The 16,723-nt window shown below is 32.4% G+C and overlaps 1 protein-coding gene across 3 annotated transcripts in view; it reads left to right on the forward strand.

The window, feature by feature from the left end:
• The window catches only part of LOC120773381 (protein sprint), a 389,939-nt gene extending 375,679 nt beyond the window's left edge, over nt 1-14,260 (forward strand). For 2 of the 3 annotated variants that reach the window (XM_040102210.1, XM_040102209.1), the window contains exons 8-9: nt 12,461-13,287; nt 13,356-14,260. In XM_040102210.1, coding sequence (XP_039958144.1) covers nt 12,461-13,287; nt 13,356-13,676 — 1,148 coding nt within the window. In that variant the 3' untranslated portion in view covers nt 13,677-14,260. Of the gene's footprint in view, nt 1-10,757; nt 12,166-12,460; nt 13,288-13,355 lie in introns of those variants that run through there. The other variant, XM_040102211.1, reaches the window with a different exon arrangement.
• Nucleotides 14,261-16,723: the final 2,463 nt, after the last annotated feature.

A 16,723-nucleotide genomic window follows, 5' to 3' on the forward strand; every position in this document is an offset into this window, starting at 1 on the left:
AATTAACAAAAATATCTTTTAAATTAATAAAAATTTAAATTATTTTTAAAATTAAATTTAAATTTAAAATTTAGTTCATAATTGTTAAAAGTTCAAATAAAAGCAAAACTAAAATAAAATTAATTTAAAAATTAAATTAAACTTAAATTACAATTAAAAAATAAGGTTAAAATTTAATTTAATGAATTTAATATCTAATTTAAACAAAACTTAAATTTACTATTTAAACTTCTATTGAATTTAAAATTTTAAAAAATTATCGTTTAACTTAAGTAATATTAACATAATTAAAATTAAAATTATTTTTAAAATTAAATTAAAACTAAAAATTTAGTTCATAATTGTTAAAAAGTTCAAATAAAAATTAAACTAAAATAAAAAATTAAAATTAAAATTAAAATTAAATTAAAATAAAAATTTAGTTCATAATTTAAAAGTTAAATTAAAACTAAAATAAATTAAATTAAAATAAATAATTAAATAAAAATAAAACTAAAATTTAAATTAATTATTAAATATAGCAAATTATAATTAATTTTCTTTTTAAATTACTTATAAAAAATTAAAAAAATATTTTTAAAATTAAATTAAAACAAAAATTTAGTTCATAATTGTTAAAAGTTAAAATAAATTTGAAAATAAAATTAAATTCAATTTAAAAATTAAGTTAAACTTAAATTACAATTAAAAAATAAGGTTAAAATTTAATTTAATGAATTTAATATCTAATTGAAAACAAAATTAAACTTAAAATTTAAATTGCTGTTGAAATTAAAACTAAAATAAATATCATTTAAATTAAATAAAATTAAAATAATTAATATTAAAATAAGAATTAATCTAAATTAAATTTAAATTGCATTTGTATTTAGATTAAAAATGTGACTGTAATTATAACAAAATAAAATGAAATAAAGCAAAGCAAATGAATTTAATCCAAAATAAAAAAAAATAAAATAAAATAAAAATAAATTTAATTATCTATATATAAATACACCTAAACTACATACAAAATTAATGTATTGAAAATATAAAATAAACTTTGTTATTATTAAACAATTTATAATTTTTAATTAAAAAACCAACAAAAAATATGCACAAAATATATGTCGGCTGTTCCAACAAATGAGCAACTTCTTGCATAGAAATCAACGTGTGCAATATTTTACAGTGGTAGTTCAACATTTAAGGAACGAGTTTGCCTATATACAAAGGGAAAGGCGGATATGATTAAATAATTAATAATTTAAATTAATTAAAATAAATTAATTATTAAAAAGAAAACAAATTAAAATTATTTAATTCTAAAATTAAACAACTAATTTAATTCCATAAAATTGAAATTTATAAAAAATTTATTTTATAATAAAATTTGAATTGATGAACGTCTAAATTAATTTTAATTAATAAAAAATTTTAATTCAGTTTTTAATTACTAAAAATTAATCAATTAGTTTTAAAAATATGCCATTGTATTTTTATTAATTTATACTTACTTTTTTAATTAATTAAATACTTAAATTAATCAAGCAGTAAACTTAAATCAATAATTTTAATTATTCAATTTTTAGTTTTATTCATTGGTTAACTCAAATTTCTTTTAAAATTATATGATTGCATTGTTATCAAATGTAATTAATCTAATCTAATTGAATTAATTAAAATTTTAAAAATATTAAACTTAATAGAATGCTAAGATTTACTTTTAACAAATTTAAATAGACTTAGTTTTTTACTTAATATAAATCAATACTTTAAATTATATGTACATATGTATGTAGATGGTTAAAAATTGTATGATTGTGTTCATTCACTGTTAACCCAAATTTGTTTCCAAATTATACGATTGTTTTGTTACAATTATTAATTATTTTTTTAATCTAATTTAATTACTTAAATTTAAAGAAATATAATTAAAATTAATATATTAAAAATATGATCAACTGTAAAATTAAATAAAATTAATTAAATGAATCTTTTAATGTTTAACAAAATTAAAGCGACCTAATTTTTTATATAATTTATATCAATATTTTCAGTTATAAATAGATTGATTAAAATTATAAGATTGTGTTTTAACAAAATGTAATTAATTTTTAATTAATTAAAATTTAAAAATTAAATTAAGTTTAACGGTTAATTAGTTTTTATTAGCTGTTAAATTATATAAAATTAATTGATTTAAATTATCAAAATTTACTTAGACTTACCTTTTTATATATAGTATTGAAATTAATTTAACTAACTTAATTAGTTTTAAAATTCGTTACAAAAAAACCATAATAAAGTTAATGAATTTAGACACAAGACATTAAAAAATCAAAAAAAATAAAACACTGACGCATTTGATTAAATTTCTAACATTAAAAACAGTAAAAATTTGCTGTTTACGACAAAAGCACCACAACCTATTTACCTGGCTAAAACCGCAATATTTGCAGTTAAATGTGTCGTTGTCTGACAACGTGCTGATAACTGCAAAACGCGCTGATATCTTCAACTGATAGTCACAATCCGCAAACCCACACTCCTACATACATACATAATTCAGAATGTCAAATATAATCACTCGTTTACATAAGCATCTTTATTATATTTTATACACTTTGATATGGGCATATAAAAGCCTACATTTTTAGAAGCAACAACAAAATTTCCATAATTTATCATGCAAATATTTATTTGAGCTTAAAACTTCACTGGGAAAAGTATAAATATTATTTTAGTTTTGCATTTTAGTAAAGGTCACTAAACCCACTTAGTTTATAAACAATTTATAAGTTCTTACCTCGGAAGATATATTACAAGTCGCTTAGAATCAACGTGGCAGAGTTGTAACTACAATAAGTGTTGTCAGAGAATCGAATACATATGTATATGTACATAGGATAATTTTATATCTCACTTTAGAGACGCGACATTTTTTTATTGCAAACTATTTGTTGATCATAGGACAAAGCGTTGTAGTTATGTTAATGCAAAATTCTAACAGGTGACAGTGTCAAGCGAATATAAATTAAAAGAACACTTTGAACCTGTGGTTTTGGAAATTTCATGTCATTTATTATATTTAGATTGAAGTAACCTTGTATATTTATGTATCCTTGGAAAAGTAAACGCTGTTTAGTCACTAAAGATGAAAACACCGTTACTCTATAGCTTTACCTGCGTTATTCTGCAAAGAAACATGGTATTTGATACCAAATACAAACGAGACTGCCCTAAAAATAATAACAATTTAGTATCCAACCATATAACTACCTGCCTGCTGCATTGGTCACTTTTTGATCATGCTCTTGCAACGTGTTAATATTCGCGTACAAGTTGCCTAAGCTGTACTCTTATACTCTCCGTACTCCTTGTACCACGCTTGCCCGCCAGTCTGTTGCAAATTTTGCGGCAACTGCGTAAAGAGTTTTGCATTACCTAACCTTAATGAGAGGTTAATTCATTTTAGCCGACACTTTAACGCCTTCGACTCGCCACTTTTTCACTGGTTTGAGTTTTTTTCTCTCAACAAAAACTCGCATGTGTGAGGTACGATAAAGCTACCCAGTTGATTCAATACATACATACAAGTATGTAAGGAGATGTTATAACTCTCTCTAAGTGCTTAGCCTAGTTTTGAGTTATGCTAGTTGCTTGTTCGATTGACAATTTTTTACTTTTTTACATTTATTACGATATATGTATGTATGCATACATAAGCTACAATAAGTCATTCAAATACTAATTTCGCCCTGCACATGCTGCTCACTCACTAGAGCGTAGCTGCCACGCTGTCTATCACAATTCACACTTTGGTCGCTCTAAGAGTCTGTCTATCTGCCAGACAATACAAATTGACAAATGTATGTTTGTGTAAATTTTTGTATATAGAAAATTGTCTAGTAGAATTGGAAAATTGCTGATGCAATAATGGCAACACATTGAGTAAGCGCATAATTATAATTTTCTAAAACGCAATTTTCGAGATCCTTGCTTTGTTAGATTTTTTACACATTATATTATTTTAAATAGGTTTTGTTAGAATAATAAGTAAGTACAATAACGATCAGAATGTCAACTTTAATGAAATCTTGAAATTTATGGCGTGTGATTCGACCTTTGCCGCAGACTATAGTTTCTACATAACGCTTGTTAACTAGAAGAGTGTCTTAACTAAAAAAATTATAATATGTAAAGACACAGCAAAAAATTTAATCTTGAGTTAAACTCAAGAAAAATAAAGAGTAAACAAAAAAAATTTAAATGATACCGTTCAAATATTTTTAGCTAATGTATAGCTTGCTAATATGTTTGGCTCTTCAATATTTCGGTATTTGTATTTGTTTTTGAATTTAAGCCATTTTTCTACTAAACAACTAAGCTGTTATGCAGTGGCGTAGCTAGGGGGGGCGAAGGGGGCCGTCGCCCCTGGCGCAACTTCTTGGCGGCGGCATTGGTATTTAAAAACTTCAATTCGGGCAAAAATTCCTGCAAATTGTGTCAAAGGTGTACAAGATATAGGGCAAAAATGAGTTTTTTCTATGGCTTTTGATAAGATGTTTTGTAAATTTACTATCAATTTCCTCAAAAACCGTATTGTGAGAATTTTGGAACTTCAGAATTTGCGTGGCGTTCCTAAATTTTATATACTTAATATCGGAGGTATTTTGTAAAAATTCACTTTTGTTCGAAATACCTCATTAAACTTGTAGGTAGGTAAATAAAGGGGGGCGGCAGAACATCCTTGGCCCCGGGCGCCCGAAGTTGAAGCTACGCCACTGCTTTTATGTGGCTATGAAAAAGGAAGTACACTCTTCGCACTTCATGCATAATAATGTCGGCATGTCAATAGCTTTGCAATCAGTATCGTCTCTGTGCATTCGTCTCTAAGATCAATAATTAATTTTGCTTTAAATTAATATTTACGGCAAAGCATTGTGTTGCAAGGTGATCCTCTTCATCTTTATTTCAAAAGCCTGTAACCAAGATATTCTTTGATCTTCTCATCTGCACGATCATCTGGAGCATATTTTCAAACACACCTATCGTCCAGAACTCCCTTCATCTTTTTAAGGGCGAGATTGTCTAAATCATTTATTGCAAAAGCCTGTAGGCAAGAGCTCCCTTGCTCTTCTTAGGTGCAACATCATCTGAAGCATTTATCTTTTCCCAAAAAGAACTCGCATCATCTCTTGAGAGGCAGTAGTAGAGCTCCTATTCGAAAAGTTTTCTTTTCTTCCTTTATGCAAGATCATCTGAATCTTCAGATAGAACTTTTTTTTGACTTCAGTTATTTTCAGGCAGGAAAATACTTGGAAACATTTCGATTGTCTGCAGAATAAAGAACACAGGGTTTTTTCTAATGGCTTAATTATCGATTTATTTGATAGATATACATAGTTCAGCTATGCTCAGTCAGCTCTTCGAACAGATAAAGCCTGACGCATTAAGTTCTCTATAGTTCTTTAAACTCGGATCGAGGACTTATGTCTTCATATTAACTTTAAATAACACGTTGGAAAGTGCGATTGTTTGATTCACGATTCTGAAACGAAGCATTTTGAAGCCGCAAGTTTGACCAGAACAGCCATTGAAAACCAAACGTCATAATGAAACAGTGAAAACTCTCATTTATTTTGTGGTTGTTGCAACATCAATGGTAGGTAGGGTGAATATCTGACAGCGCGCAACAACAATAACAATCATGTTCTTTTTATGATGCATACAATTTTATATTTTGGGTTTCGTTAATCTTTCCTCTAAATTATTTTTAATACAATCCTCTCCGAAATGAGAAAGACTCTACTATCGAATAACATATGCAAATGGTAACGAACGTGACAAGACCTTAGTAAATTTACTGTTATTCGTTAACTTTTTTTTCCTTTTATTAGTACAATCTGATCTCCAACACTTAAAACCTTACTATTTTTTATTAGTTGAAGCCTTACTAAACTGAAACAATTTTATTTATTATACCCTGAAAAGTTTTATATTAAAAATGAAAAGTGGGAGACCTTATAAAGTATTTACATTATATCGATGACTATAAAGTAGGTATATATGTACATATGTATGTGAAAAGTATAGGTGATCCATTTTGAGGTTCGATACTTTTTTAAAGAAAAACACAGAAGCTTCAGAGTTAATGGGGAATGTTTATAAACATTCGAAAGAACACTCTTTGACATTTATTTTTTTGATTATATTTTTCAAATCTCAGATCCATCCCTTGAGTACAATTTTCGATGACTTGTTCGAGCATTTCGACTGGCGAATGACACATGTGATGTTTTGCTGCAATGCCTGAATCGAAGCGGGATTGTGCGCATAGACTTTACACTTTGCATACATATATCCACAGGAAAAAGTCTAATGGTAACGGTCGCCATTGATGGTTACGTTCTCTTCGGTATCATTTTTGAAGAAATATGGATCGAGGATTCCACCGGCCCACAAACTCCACGAAACCGTTGTTTTTCTGTATGAAATGGAAGCTCCTGAATCTCTTCAGGTTGTTCTTCGTTCAAAATGCGGCATTTTTGCTTATTTAATGGGCCTTATCGCTGAATAAAATTTGGCTCGAAAACATCAGATCTTCTTGGAACTTTTTAAAAGCCCATAAAGCGGTGTCGCTTCGGAAGCTCGCTTCAGTTCTTGCACAAGCTACATTTGGTAGGCTTTCAATTTAGATCTCGACGTAAAATGCGCTAAGTCGTTTCATACGTCAGACCGAGTTGCTGCGAACGGCGCCGATTCGACTCTCAATGGACTACGACTGCTACATTTTCTTCTGGATGTGTTCTATTCGGCCGAATATTATCCAATAATAAGTCTGGGTCTCTAGATAGGCGATAGTGTTGCGAATAATACGCTCAATAGGTCACTTATATTGAACATAAGTTAAGCGAAGCGCGAAACATGTTCATTACAGAACGTTAATTTTGGTAAAAAAGTTGAACGATTTGTAAAGGTTGTTCAGGCGCAAGTCTTTCTTGGTTAAATGCCAAACAATACTGAACAAAAATAACATGACAGTTTGGTACAACTCAAGCGTGATCTCTCAAAAAAGGCTATAGAAAAAATTACCTTCATTTGGATCACCCGTTATGCATCGATCTGAAACTTTGCACTTATTCTTTTCCCATCAAAGGGCTGCTCATTTGTTGAAACGGCCAATATCGAACCACTATAGTATATGGTATAGCTTTCATACAAACTGACCAATCGAAAAACTTTTTTTCTTTCACAATATATTTTCACGAAACTCAACATGGGCTTTTGTCCAAGGCAGCGTTATAATCTCCGAAGAACTTGTTCAGGTCGGACCACTGCAGCACATACACATCTGCCATACTATCTAACTGATCAAAATCAACGTTTTCTACAAAATATTGTGTATTTATGTAAGGTATTATAGCTTCAATGCAGGCGAAGTTGCCGTTTTTCTTGTTTTTCGTTTCACTTTTATCAGCTTATGTTTTATATGCTCACTTCGTTCTCATACAAATGTTTATCAGCATTTTCAATGCCGTGTTTCAAATATCCGTTTAAAAAAAAAAAAATAGGCAAAAAATCTATTTTATCAAAAATATAACTTAATTAGCCTCGTTCTATTTAGTACATAAGTATATGTATATATGTATAGGAGTTTTACTGTAAACTATATTTAGCGCTGAGCGCATGTGCTCATAAACCATACTACAAATGCTAATAAAAAGAGAACATCTTCTAGCTTAGATAAGTAAATTGCAAAGTGTTATTGTTACAATAAAAAGATATGTATGTTAGTAATATATATGTACATAAATAAGTATGAATAAACCGTGCTTGAGTCATGCAGAAAGCGCGACAAGTGACTTCAAGTCATTGCTACTCATTTCCTTTTAACCCACTTAATTTGCACACATATACATACAAATAAGCAGTACAACAATGTATATGTATACTTAATTGTTGTTGCTATTAATTTTACAATTAAGTCCATAAGTCGGTTTGGCTTGAAATGCCGCCAAACGAATTACAAGAAAATAATATTGATGATTTCGCAAACTTTGAAAGTGAACTTACATTTTACTAGGGTGGTGCTCATTTGTTTAAATGTCAAGTTTGTTTATGACGAAGACCTTAAAAATGTTTCAATTATTCTGAGTAAATGTTAACAATTAAGTACAAAAATTCTCTATTGTACTAATGGAATTTTATAAAAGGAAAATAGATCCAACACTCCAACGTTATAACCCAAAAGTGAAGAAAACCCAAGTTTCGGGCTTTAAATTGTTTGGCAGGAAATCCTATAACACATATTGCACTCTGGAGCCTTAATAGCAATCAAATTATTGCACTTCCAGAAAAAACTCGAAATCTAAACAATTTTAAGAATATGAGAACACCACCATTACTCTCGGGACATGCTTTGATTTGACCATTAGTCTTAAGGGGGTATTCTGGTTTAGAAATTTGAAAAAATCGATTTTTTTTGCATATTTTTATAGTATAATTCTTCAAGAAAATTTTCCTAAGAGGATTTTTCGAAATTCAAATTATTTTCCGAATTACAGCTCATTTTGTGACTCCGACTCCGACTGCGCGCGACTAGTTCTCAAACTTTAAACTCGTTTTTCTCATAACTACTTTTATAGAAACGGTGTGCATGATATCTCAAGTTCTACTGAACCGATTCACATGAAATTTTACACAGAGCTTTCTTATACATTATATAGTATCGCAGGATTTATATCATGCACACCAGGACAAGCCATTGTTTCATCAGTCTCTACTTCGTCGACCTGCAGTTTTTTTTTATTTAATTTTTTTTCTTATACTATTTATGTTTTGTATTCTTAGAATAGCAATAAAAACCATGTAAAAAAATGGATAGTCAAAATAATTTTTTGATTTTTTTTATCGCGTCAAAATTAATACCTAAAATTCGGGCTTCTAAACCAGAATACCCCCTTAAAGTCTTTTCAATTAGGCACATTGTCGTCCACAGAGAAAAATGTAGATTAAAAATATTATTAAATAGTTCTACGGACTCATCAAAAATTGCTCAGGTCAAAACAAAACGAACAAACCAGCAAGAGCACCACAGGCGTTCGGAAACACACTAATCCTTAAGCTCGAAAGTCGACGTAGTAGCTTTTGTTAACTGTAAATAAATGGTGCAGTCACCACTTTGGAGAAAACATAAGATTGAACACGCAATTATTAAAAATTTAAAATTAAATTAGGCCCATGGATATTGCTATCAAGTGCATTGCTGCGAAGTCTTAGAGATGCTGGGTATATGAAGGAGTCACGCTGAAATTCTCTCGTTCTTCAATTGCATCGCTGAAAACTTGGACAAGTGCTTTGCAGCGGCTACTTTATCAGAAATATTCAAGCACTTTCTCCACCATTGTCCAGCCTTGAAAGACTGAGACGAACCCACAGACATAGCCGCACCTGACTCAAAGCGCTTTGTCAATATATGAGAGTCTTTATGCTAAATTTTTCTTGGAGTTCTAGGTACCACAAATAACCGACATTGTACGCTGTCCAAGTGAGATCCCATTTTTTTTAAGATCAACAATTTTACTTAACCTAACCTAACCTAACTTCTGTTAGCTACAATGAAACAGAATTAACACCAACATATGTGAATAAAAAGTAACGATAAAGAAAGAAAAGAACGAAAGAGTCGACTTTTAGGCCAAAAGGTAACACAGTGTTCCGTACAATACTTCAAAAATTTAATGCATTTTAGACACAACGGCTTCTGTCAGCTATTGAGAAAAAGAAACATCGGCAGTGTGAAAAAAATATGTTTAAAAAAAAGCACCACGGTCTCGTCAGCTGAGGTTTGCATAAGAAACAATTTCTACGAGAGTTGATTTGCACTATTTGTATTTCCTCAAAATAAACATAAACTTCCTTCAATCATCTAGACACACGAGTTTTAAACTCCAGTTCCAGTGCGATCAACACATTACTTAAAAATATGGCATATCGGGCATTATGAACAACCTAATAATAAATTAATATACATACATACATATAGATTATAACTTCAAGTGCGTATGCCGACACAACCCTCTTATCGCTAAAGTGTATGTATCCTGAAGGCTGGTACGAGTTATAGATTGAGATTTCTTAAGTTGGATAAAGTTATGTTTATGCCGTTTGTATAGAGAGCATACTTGTATATGAAATAGAGTTTAGTTGGGACATGATTTTGCTGTTTGGTTAAGCTGGTCGAACTCCAAAAAAGATATATAAAACTAAATATTTCAGTAATCCCTGCGTGCTGCGCAATAGCTCTGCCTACTCAACTGTACCAAAATTGCAAAAGATCAAAGGTAGTCTGGATTTTTCGCGCTGCTTGATTTTCCAAAGGATTTTCCCCTGCATTGAAATGGTTTGCAAAATTAACACTCAATGTACACGCGTCTACAAAAAAGGAAACGGCTTTGCACGAAACTCACTACCTATCTACAGCTGTTCACTCGCTTTTGTCCGCTTCCGCTGTATGTAAACAGAGACACAATCTATGTACTTACTCTCAGCACGCTATGGGATCGGAACAGATAAGTAATTTCGTACATACCAGCATGACTCTCACCACACGCGTGACCAGGTAGCGAGCATATAATTCTTGGGGAGAATGCCGAGAGCAGCGAGCGGCGATAACGCTCAGTAGAATCTACTCGCAATTATTTTAATTATAAAATCGCTGCTGAACAATGTGGCATGCAACAGTAATCATTTTGCGTTCGTCGTGTGAGCAACAAAAGCACTTAAAGTGACGGGTTGGCCTTTAATAATTCATACGATCACGCTTGACATTGTGATCAGCTTGTATGAGTGCGGTCGACACGAAAACGATTTTTCGCTAAATTGAGTTTTTAACAGCACAGCTGTTTTAGTGAATACAACAAATTGTATAAATTGAAAACAGATTTCAGAAAAAGCGTTTGATTCACACAAAAAGTGCTTGGTACAGCCATTGAGTCGCCTAGTTTCAGCTGTGTTACTCGGTTTGTACCGTACGCGCACCACTACTCCGTGTGTGCCGATGAGAAACTTTCGTTTTCGACAATTCGTTTTTGCAGGAAAAAATCTTTATAATATACACCATGAATTGGTTCAAAAAGTTGTCGTGCGAAAAAGCCGTGAACCCGCATAATGAGAAAGCGCGTGAACAGCGACACAAACGCATTAAAAAAACGACAGAACATAGTGACGAAGTTAGTAAACCTTCGAGTTCCTTGTATAGTAGACATATGGAAATATTGGATCCTGAGGAGTTCTTTCAGGATCCTGAACATGTGCGCAACTACAAGGAGGAAGCCGAGTTTCTGGAACTCATGTCGGAATGGGAAATTGTACCAAATCCGGCAAACATAACGAACTTCTTCTCGGCTGATTTCGAAGATGAATTATTGCAGCAAAGAACTCAACCGGTGCCGACATGTGAAAAGAATGTGATTACAACTCCTGAGGAGCCAGAATATACGAGCTGCGGAAAGCGAGAGCTCAGCGCAGCACGCGCGCTTCGTAAGAGAAAGAGGAAAACACGTTTCTGTGATATGCTATTTAAAGAGAAAATACAACTTGGTTTGGTACCGCCAGAACATCAATCACATACAACAAATCATATGAAATGTAAACGAAAAATTAGCGAAGCTGCACCTAAGACTTCGCGTAGCACAATAACTTCGAGTTTATCATCGCTGCAAATGAGCTTCAATGGTGTTGAGGAAACACCAATACGAAACGCCTGCGCAAATCAGGTAATTAAAGACTGTGCCATTAATCGCAATCAACTTAAGACTGAAGCCTTAGCTAGCTCTATAATGGGCGCTATTGGCAAATGTCCCGATCGGGATAGTACACCACGTTCCTCTGAAGCTGATCTCATTACAAATTCAGGTGATCTTTGTCATCCAACGAGCCGAATCAACCATGATCACTACGATATTAAGCAGTTTTTCCGACTCGATGATTGTGGAAACATCTTGTTAAGCACGAATCATATAACAGAGACGAGAGGATTCGGTTTGACAGTGACCCAAAATAAGCGCTTATACAAACGCTATCGAAAACTATGCAAGCCTTTAGATGAGGAAAGAGTGCATATTAGCTGCTTTGAGGTGCTTAAGCGTTTCTTATTGTGGCTGTGGTGTTTAGTATGTGGTGAGTTCGACTAACAACTATAGAAAATGTAGAACCTTTGTGGAAGGTGTGGGTAATTTGATAATTGACTCAATTAAGTGACTGCCTGAAATACCTGTTAGATAATTTAAGATATAGGGGCCGTTTGAAAGAGTAAAACTAGTGATTTTTAGAATTATTTTGTACAGAAATTGAATCAAAAAGAGCTCAGCCCACCTCATACACCTCATAAAATTTTTATTGCGCTCTTGATTTTTCCAATTTTAAATTTTATTACCTTGTTTGTCTCATATCTAACTGGTCTTATCATACGCAGGTCACCCACGCAACAAGTTGAACGCGCCCAATGGCGGTCCCGGCGAACTGGTGCGCGCTTGCACACTACAACTCGCACAAGATCCGTGCTCCACATTTGCGCGCAATATCGAAAACTTCATCTCCTGCACTAAGGAGTCACGCGAAGCGGCGCCACAGGTCGTTATGCGCAACATGCGTCAGTTCATGAACGGCATGAAGAACTATCTTGTGAAACATGGCGAGGGTAAATTCCATCAGGAAATCGAAGCGGCGCGTTCGCGTCTCAAAGCGGACGAGTTTCTCAATTTGGACGCCATACTCGAGACTGTTATGCATGAATTGGTTGTGCTGCCGCTGCGCGAACATCTCTACGGCATGTTCGTGGACTACTACAAACGCTCGGAGGACATACAACTATTGGCACAAAATGTTAAATACGCCTGCGGACGCAGTCCTGCTGATTTTGGCATACGCGCCACAGTTACGCCGCCATCACCCACATCATTGCAAGCAATTTCGGCATTATTGCAGCGCCTGCAAGAGGCCGAACTGCCGCTCGAAAAGCTAGATCTATTTCTGTGCATCATTTCAACAATATTTGAGGCCACCGGCTGTCCACGCGGCCAGCAGTTAGGCGCCGACGACTTCCTACCCGTGCTGGTATATGTGGTGGCCAAGTGTGGCTTCGTAGGCGCCGAGATTGAGGCTGAATTCATGTGGGGCCTGCTGCAGCCGACATTGCTGAGTGGCGAGGCGGGCTACTACTTGACGGCACTCTGCAGCGCTGTGCATGTGCTCAAAAGCTTCATGGCTTCGGAGAGCGAAAACGGCACGGGCTCGCTGGATGTAAGTATTGCACTACGCACTTAACAAATTTTTAATAGTTAGATAATATTTTTTCCACTTCTTTGCAGTGGCGCTCTTCCTCGCTGCCAGCCTGCTCATCAGTGCTGCGCGTTATCATACCCGACGAATGCAACGGCTCATTGCAAACGCGTACACTGCCCGTGCGCCCACACACTACCACGCGCGACGTCTGCCGAATCATTGCACACAAGGCGCGCATCACCAATCCACAAGACTATGCGCTCTTCAAGCTCGTCGATGGCGAGGAAACGCTATTGAATGACGCCGAATGCCCACAGGATGTACGTTTCGCGTCAAAGGGCAAGCACTGCATGTTGGCGTACAAGCGTATTGACGCCAAAATCGCTTGGCCCACAACGACCTATTAGAATATGGTGTAAAATTTAAAGTCGCTTAAGCGCTCTTAACGCATAAAGCAAGATTATTTTGAAATAATCTCAAAATTTATGAAGCAAAGCGGCGCGCAAAAAGCTGTATGGGAAACTTTTCGGTTGTTTGCACAGAATCAAAAGCCTAAAGTCAGCTAAGCATGCGCAGTAGAGCAAAAACCAATAAGATATTTCATTAAGGCGCGGATTAATTTTAATTAGTTGTAATTGAAATCAAATCATTATGCACCATTGCTCACTAATCACACTCATTGTGTTTAATCATACAAACACATATACATATGTAGTTATATATATGTTTGTATTTACGACTATACTAAACAGTATTGCGATAAGTTAGTTGTAGGCGAAAACACACACACACACACCATAATATATGTGTGTTGTGACATAGTATAAGCTTACTATATAAATGTATGTAGCTAGTTGTATATGAAGTGAGACTACTGACTAATGACACTTAATGTAATAATTCGAATTAATTTTGTACACTTAACGAACACTGAACAATTGCGTTTACAAATCAAAACAAAAAACAATATTGAGGAAGAGAACAATTGTAAGACAAATTTATGAATAAAAAATATAAATAATTATTTTAATGTATTCGAAATATATAATTTTTAATTTAAATTAATATCGAAATAAACTTAAAATATGCTCAACAGCATTAGTGAAAATCGAAAAAACGTACACCATAAATCGGCATTAAAAAGTTAAAAAAGCTAATTAAGCACTAATAATGTATGAATTTAAAATTGGCATAACTAAAATGTTAAAAAAATTAAACCAAAAAGTAAAAAAGCAAAATTAATGCGCAAAAACTAATTATATAACAATTAACAATTTAAGAGTTACCATACTAGTTGCTAATTTGTAAATGAAAGTGTACCCAAATATCCTATTTTATATGTAAAGTGTTTAAATGCTTAAAACTTCACCCTAATTTGTGTAAATATTCATAAGATTTGTATAAAGAAACAACACGATAAATATACTTACATATTTCAAACTAATTTAAACACATTTTATTTATTTTTTCAGTTAAAAAATTTATTTCAGATTATTTAATAAAATTAAGGTGTTATATACAGTTAGAAGGCCAAAAACAGCGAATTTTTCAGATATTTTTCTGAGCAAACTTTTTAAAAATATTGAAACAAAAATTTGTACACATTTTATGGCAATTTGTAACTGTATTTTAAGACTTAGTACTAGTAAAAATATTTATTTAGAAAGGAACTACAGCTGATCTGCGGCAGCTCCTCTCAAAAAATACGTTTAGCGGTGACCACTAAATCTCTGAACTGGATCCTATGAAATCAAAAAACCAAACAGATTTCGTTAAAGTAATGTAAGAAAAAAAATAAAATAAAAAAATAAAGTAATAATAAAATCTTAAAGCAAATCGAAGGAATAAGCAAAATAATATTGTTTCACAAAATGGCGGTTAATAAAAAAAATCGATTTCGAAAATATTCACCGGAACTTTCTGTGTGTATTCTTAAATACACACATTAACATTAAGAAAATAAAATAAAAAATCGATTTTTTGCAAATTCTAGTATATAAAAACTCCTTAAAGGAAAAATAAACATCTACAAGAAATAAAGCGCAGAAGTGGCGACAAATAAAGCTATTATTTATTATTATTTTTATATTTTATTATTATTTTACATTTTATTATATTTTATTATTATTTCTATAACTGATTATTATTACTGCTTTTATTATTTTAATTTAAACAGTTTGTATGTTCCGTTTCATTTGAAGCATTTTAAAAATTTCGGAGTTATTTTCTTGAGTGAACGCCGAGCAGGCTCACGAGTAGTGCAACTTACGGCTTAATTATTTTGTTATTTGTATTATTATATGTTTATGTTTTGTTTTCAAATACAATTACGTACCATTTACTTTGCCGGGGGGTTGTTCTAAAGCTTACTGATCCAAACGAGGTTAGATCTTCGAAAGCACAGCCCTTGGCCGGATAAAATCCGGATCAATTCCAGTAGCGTAGAACCGGCTGTTATGATTATCGTCGAGAAGTTGTTTTCCTGAGTGACTAGCGACACTGCTGGCACTAGATTTATAATTATTTCTGCGGGTATTTTAATTTTAAAAATATTTTTGCACCATTTACACTGCTACATTCTCGGCTCAGTGCTATTTTATTAAGCGACGACGACATATCGACAGGGAAAACCTATATAAATATGGCATTTACTAATTTATTATTTTGCAATAAAAAAAGAAATTCAATTCGCATGTGAGTTTTCTTGAATATAACAGCAAACTAACGTGCAAAATTGTGTTAAAAACGTTACATATTCCGCCGCAAGCAACGCTGTATAAGTATTCCTGTTGAATAATATCATATAACCGATCAAAATATGTTATATGTACTAACACGTGAATTAAGTTAAACTCATAGAAACTAAAGTCTAAATGCTGGTCTCTTTGGAAAAAGGAAGCGGGAAAACAGCGTTCAAAGAATTTGGAGCAATGCTCGCAAATTACTTACCCTAAGCCGATTATACCATATAAATAAAATAAGTGTAGATTTCGGTTTCGTATATGCGCCGGTAGTGGAAAATCCAATGTTTATTAATAAGGCATTTTACAGCAGTTTATTGAGCAGAAAAGAAAAGACCGTACTCTTTGAAAAATTAGAGAAAAAAATGTACAACTTTCTTTTTTCAGTTCTGTTGTCCCACGTTTTACGTTACATTTTTAAAATTCGGGGTACCTTTCAGTGATTTATATATCCGGCATTCCTATATTCTACTTTACATTATTACTTTAAAATGTCAGATGCCAAATTTAAGACAATCTACAAGAAATTCAAAATCTCTAAATATAAAAAGTTGAAACAAAATAATAAATGAAAAAAAAATCATTACAAATAAAAACTAAAACCGAAAGAGAAAGTGAAAAAGAAAAAGAAAAATTAAAAAATTAAAAAATTGTAAATGAAAAACTCAAACTTCAAAAATGGAGCTCAGTATAATTTACAACTTTTTAAAATA

This window comes from Bactrocera tryoni, chromosome 4 (genome assembly GCF_016617805.1).
Source record: "Bactrocera tryoni isolate S06 chromosome 4, CSIRO_BtryS06_freeze2, whole genome shotgun sequence".
NCBI lineage: Eukaryota > Metazoa > Arthropoda > Insecta > Diptera > Tephritidae > Bactrocera > Bactrocera tryoni.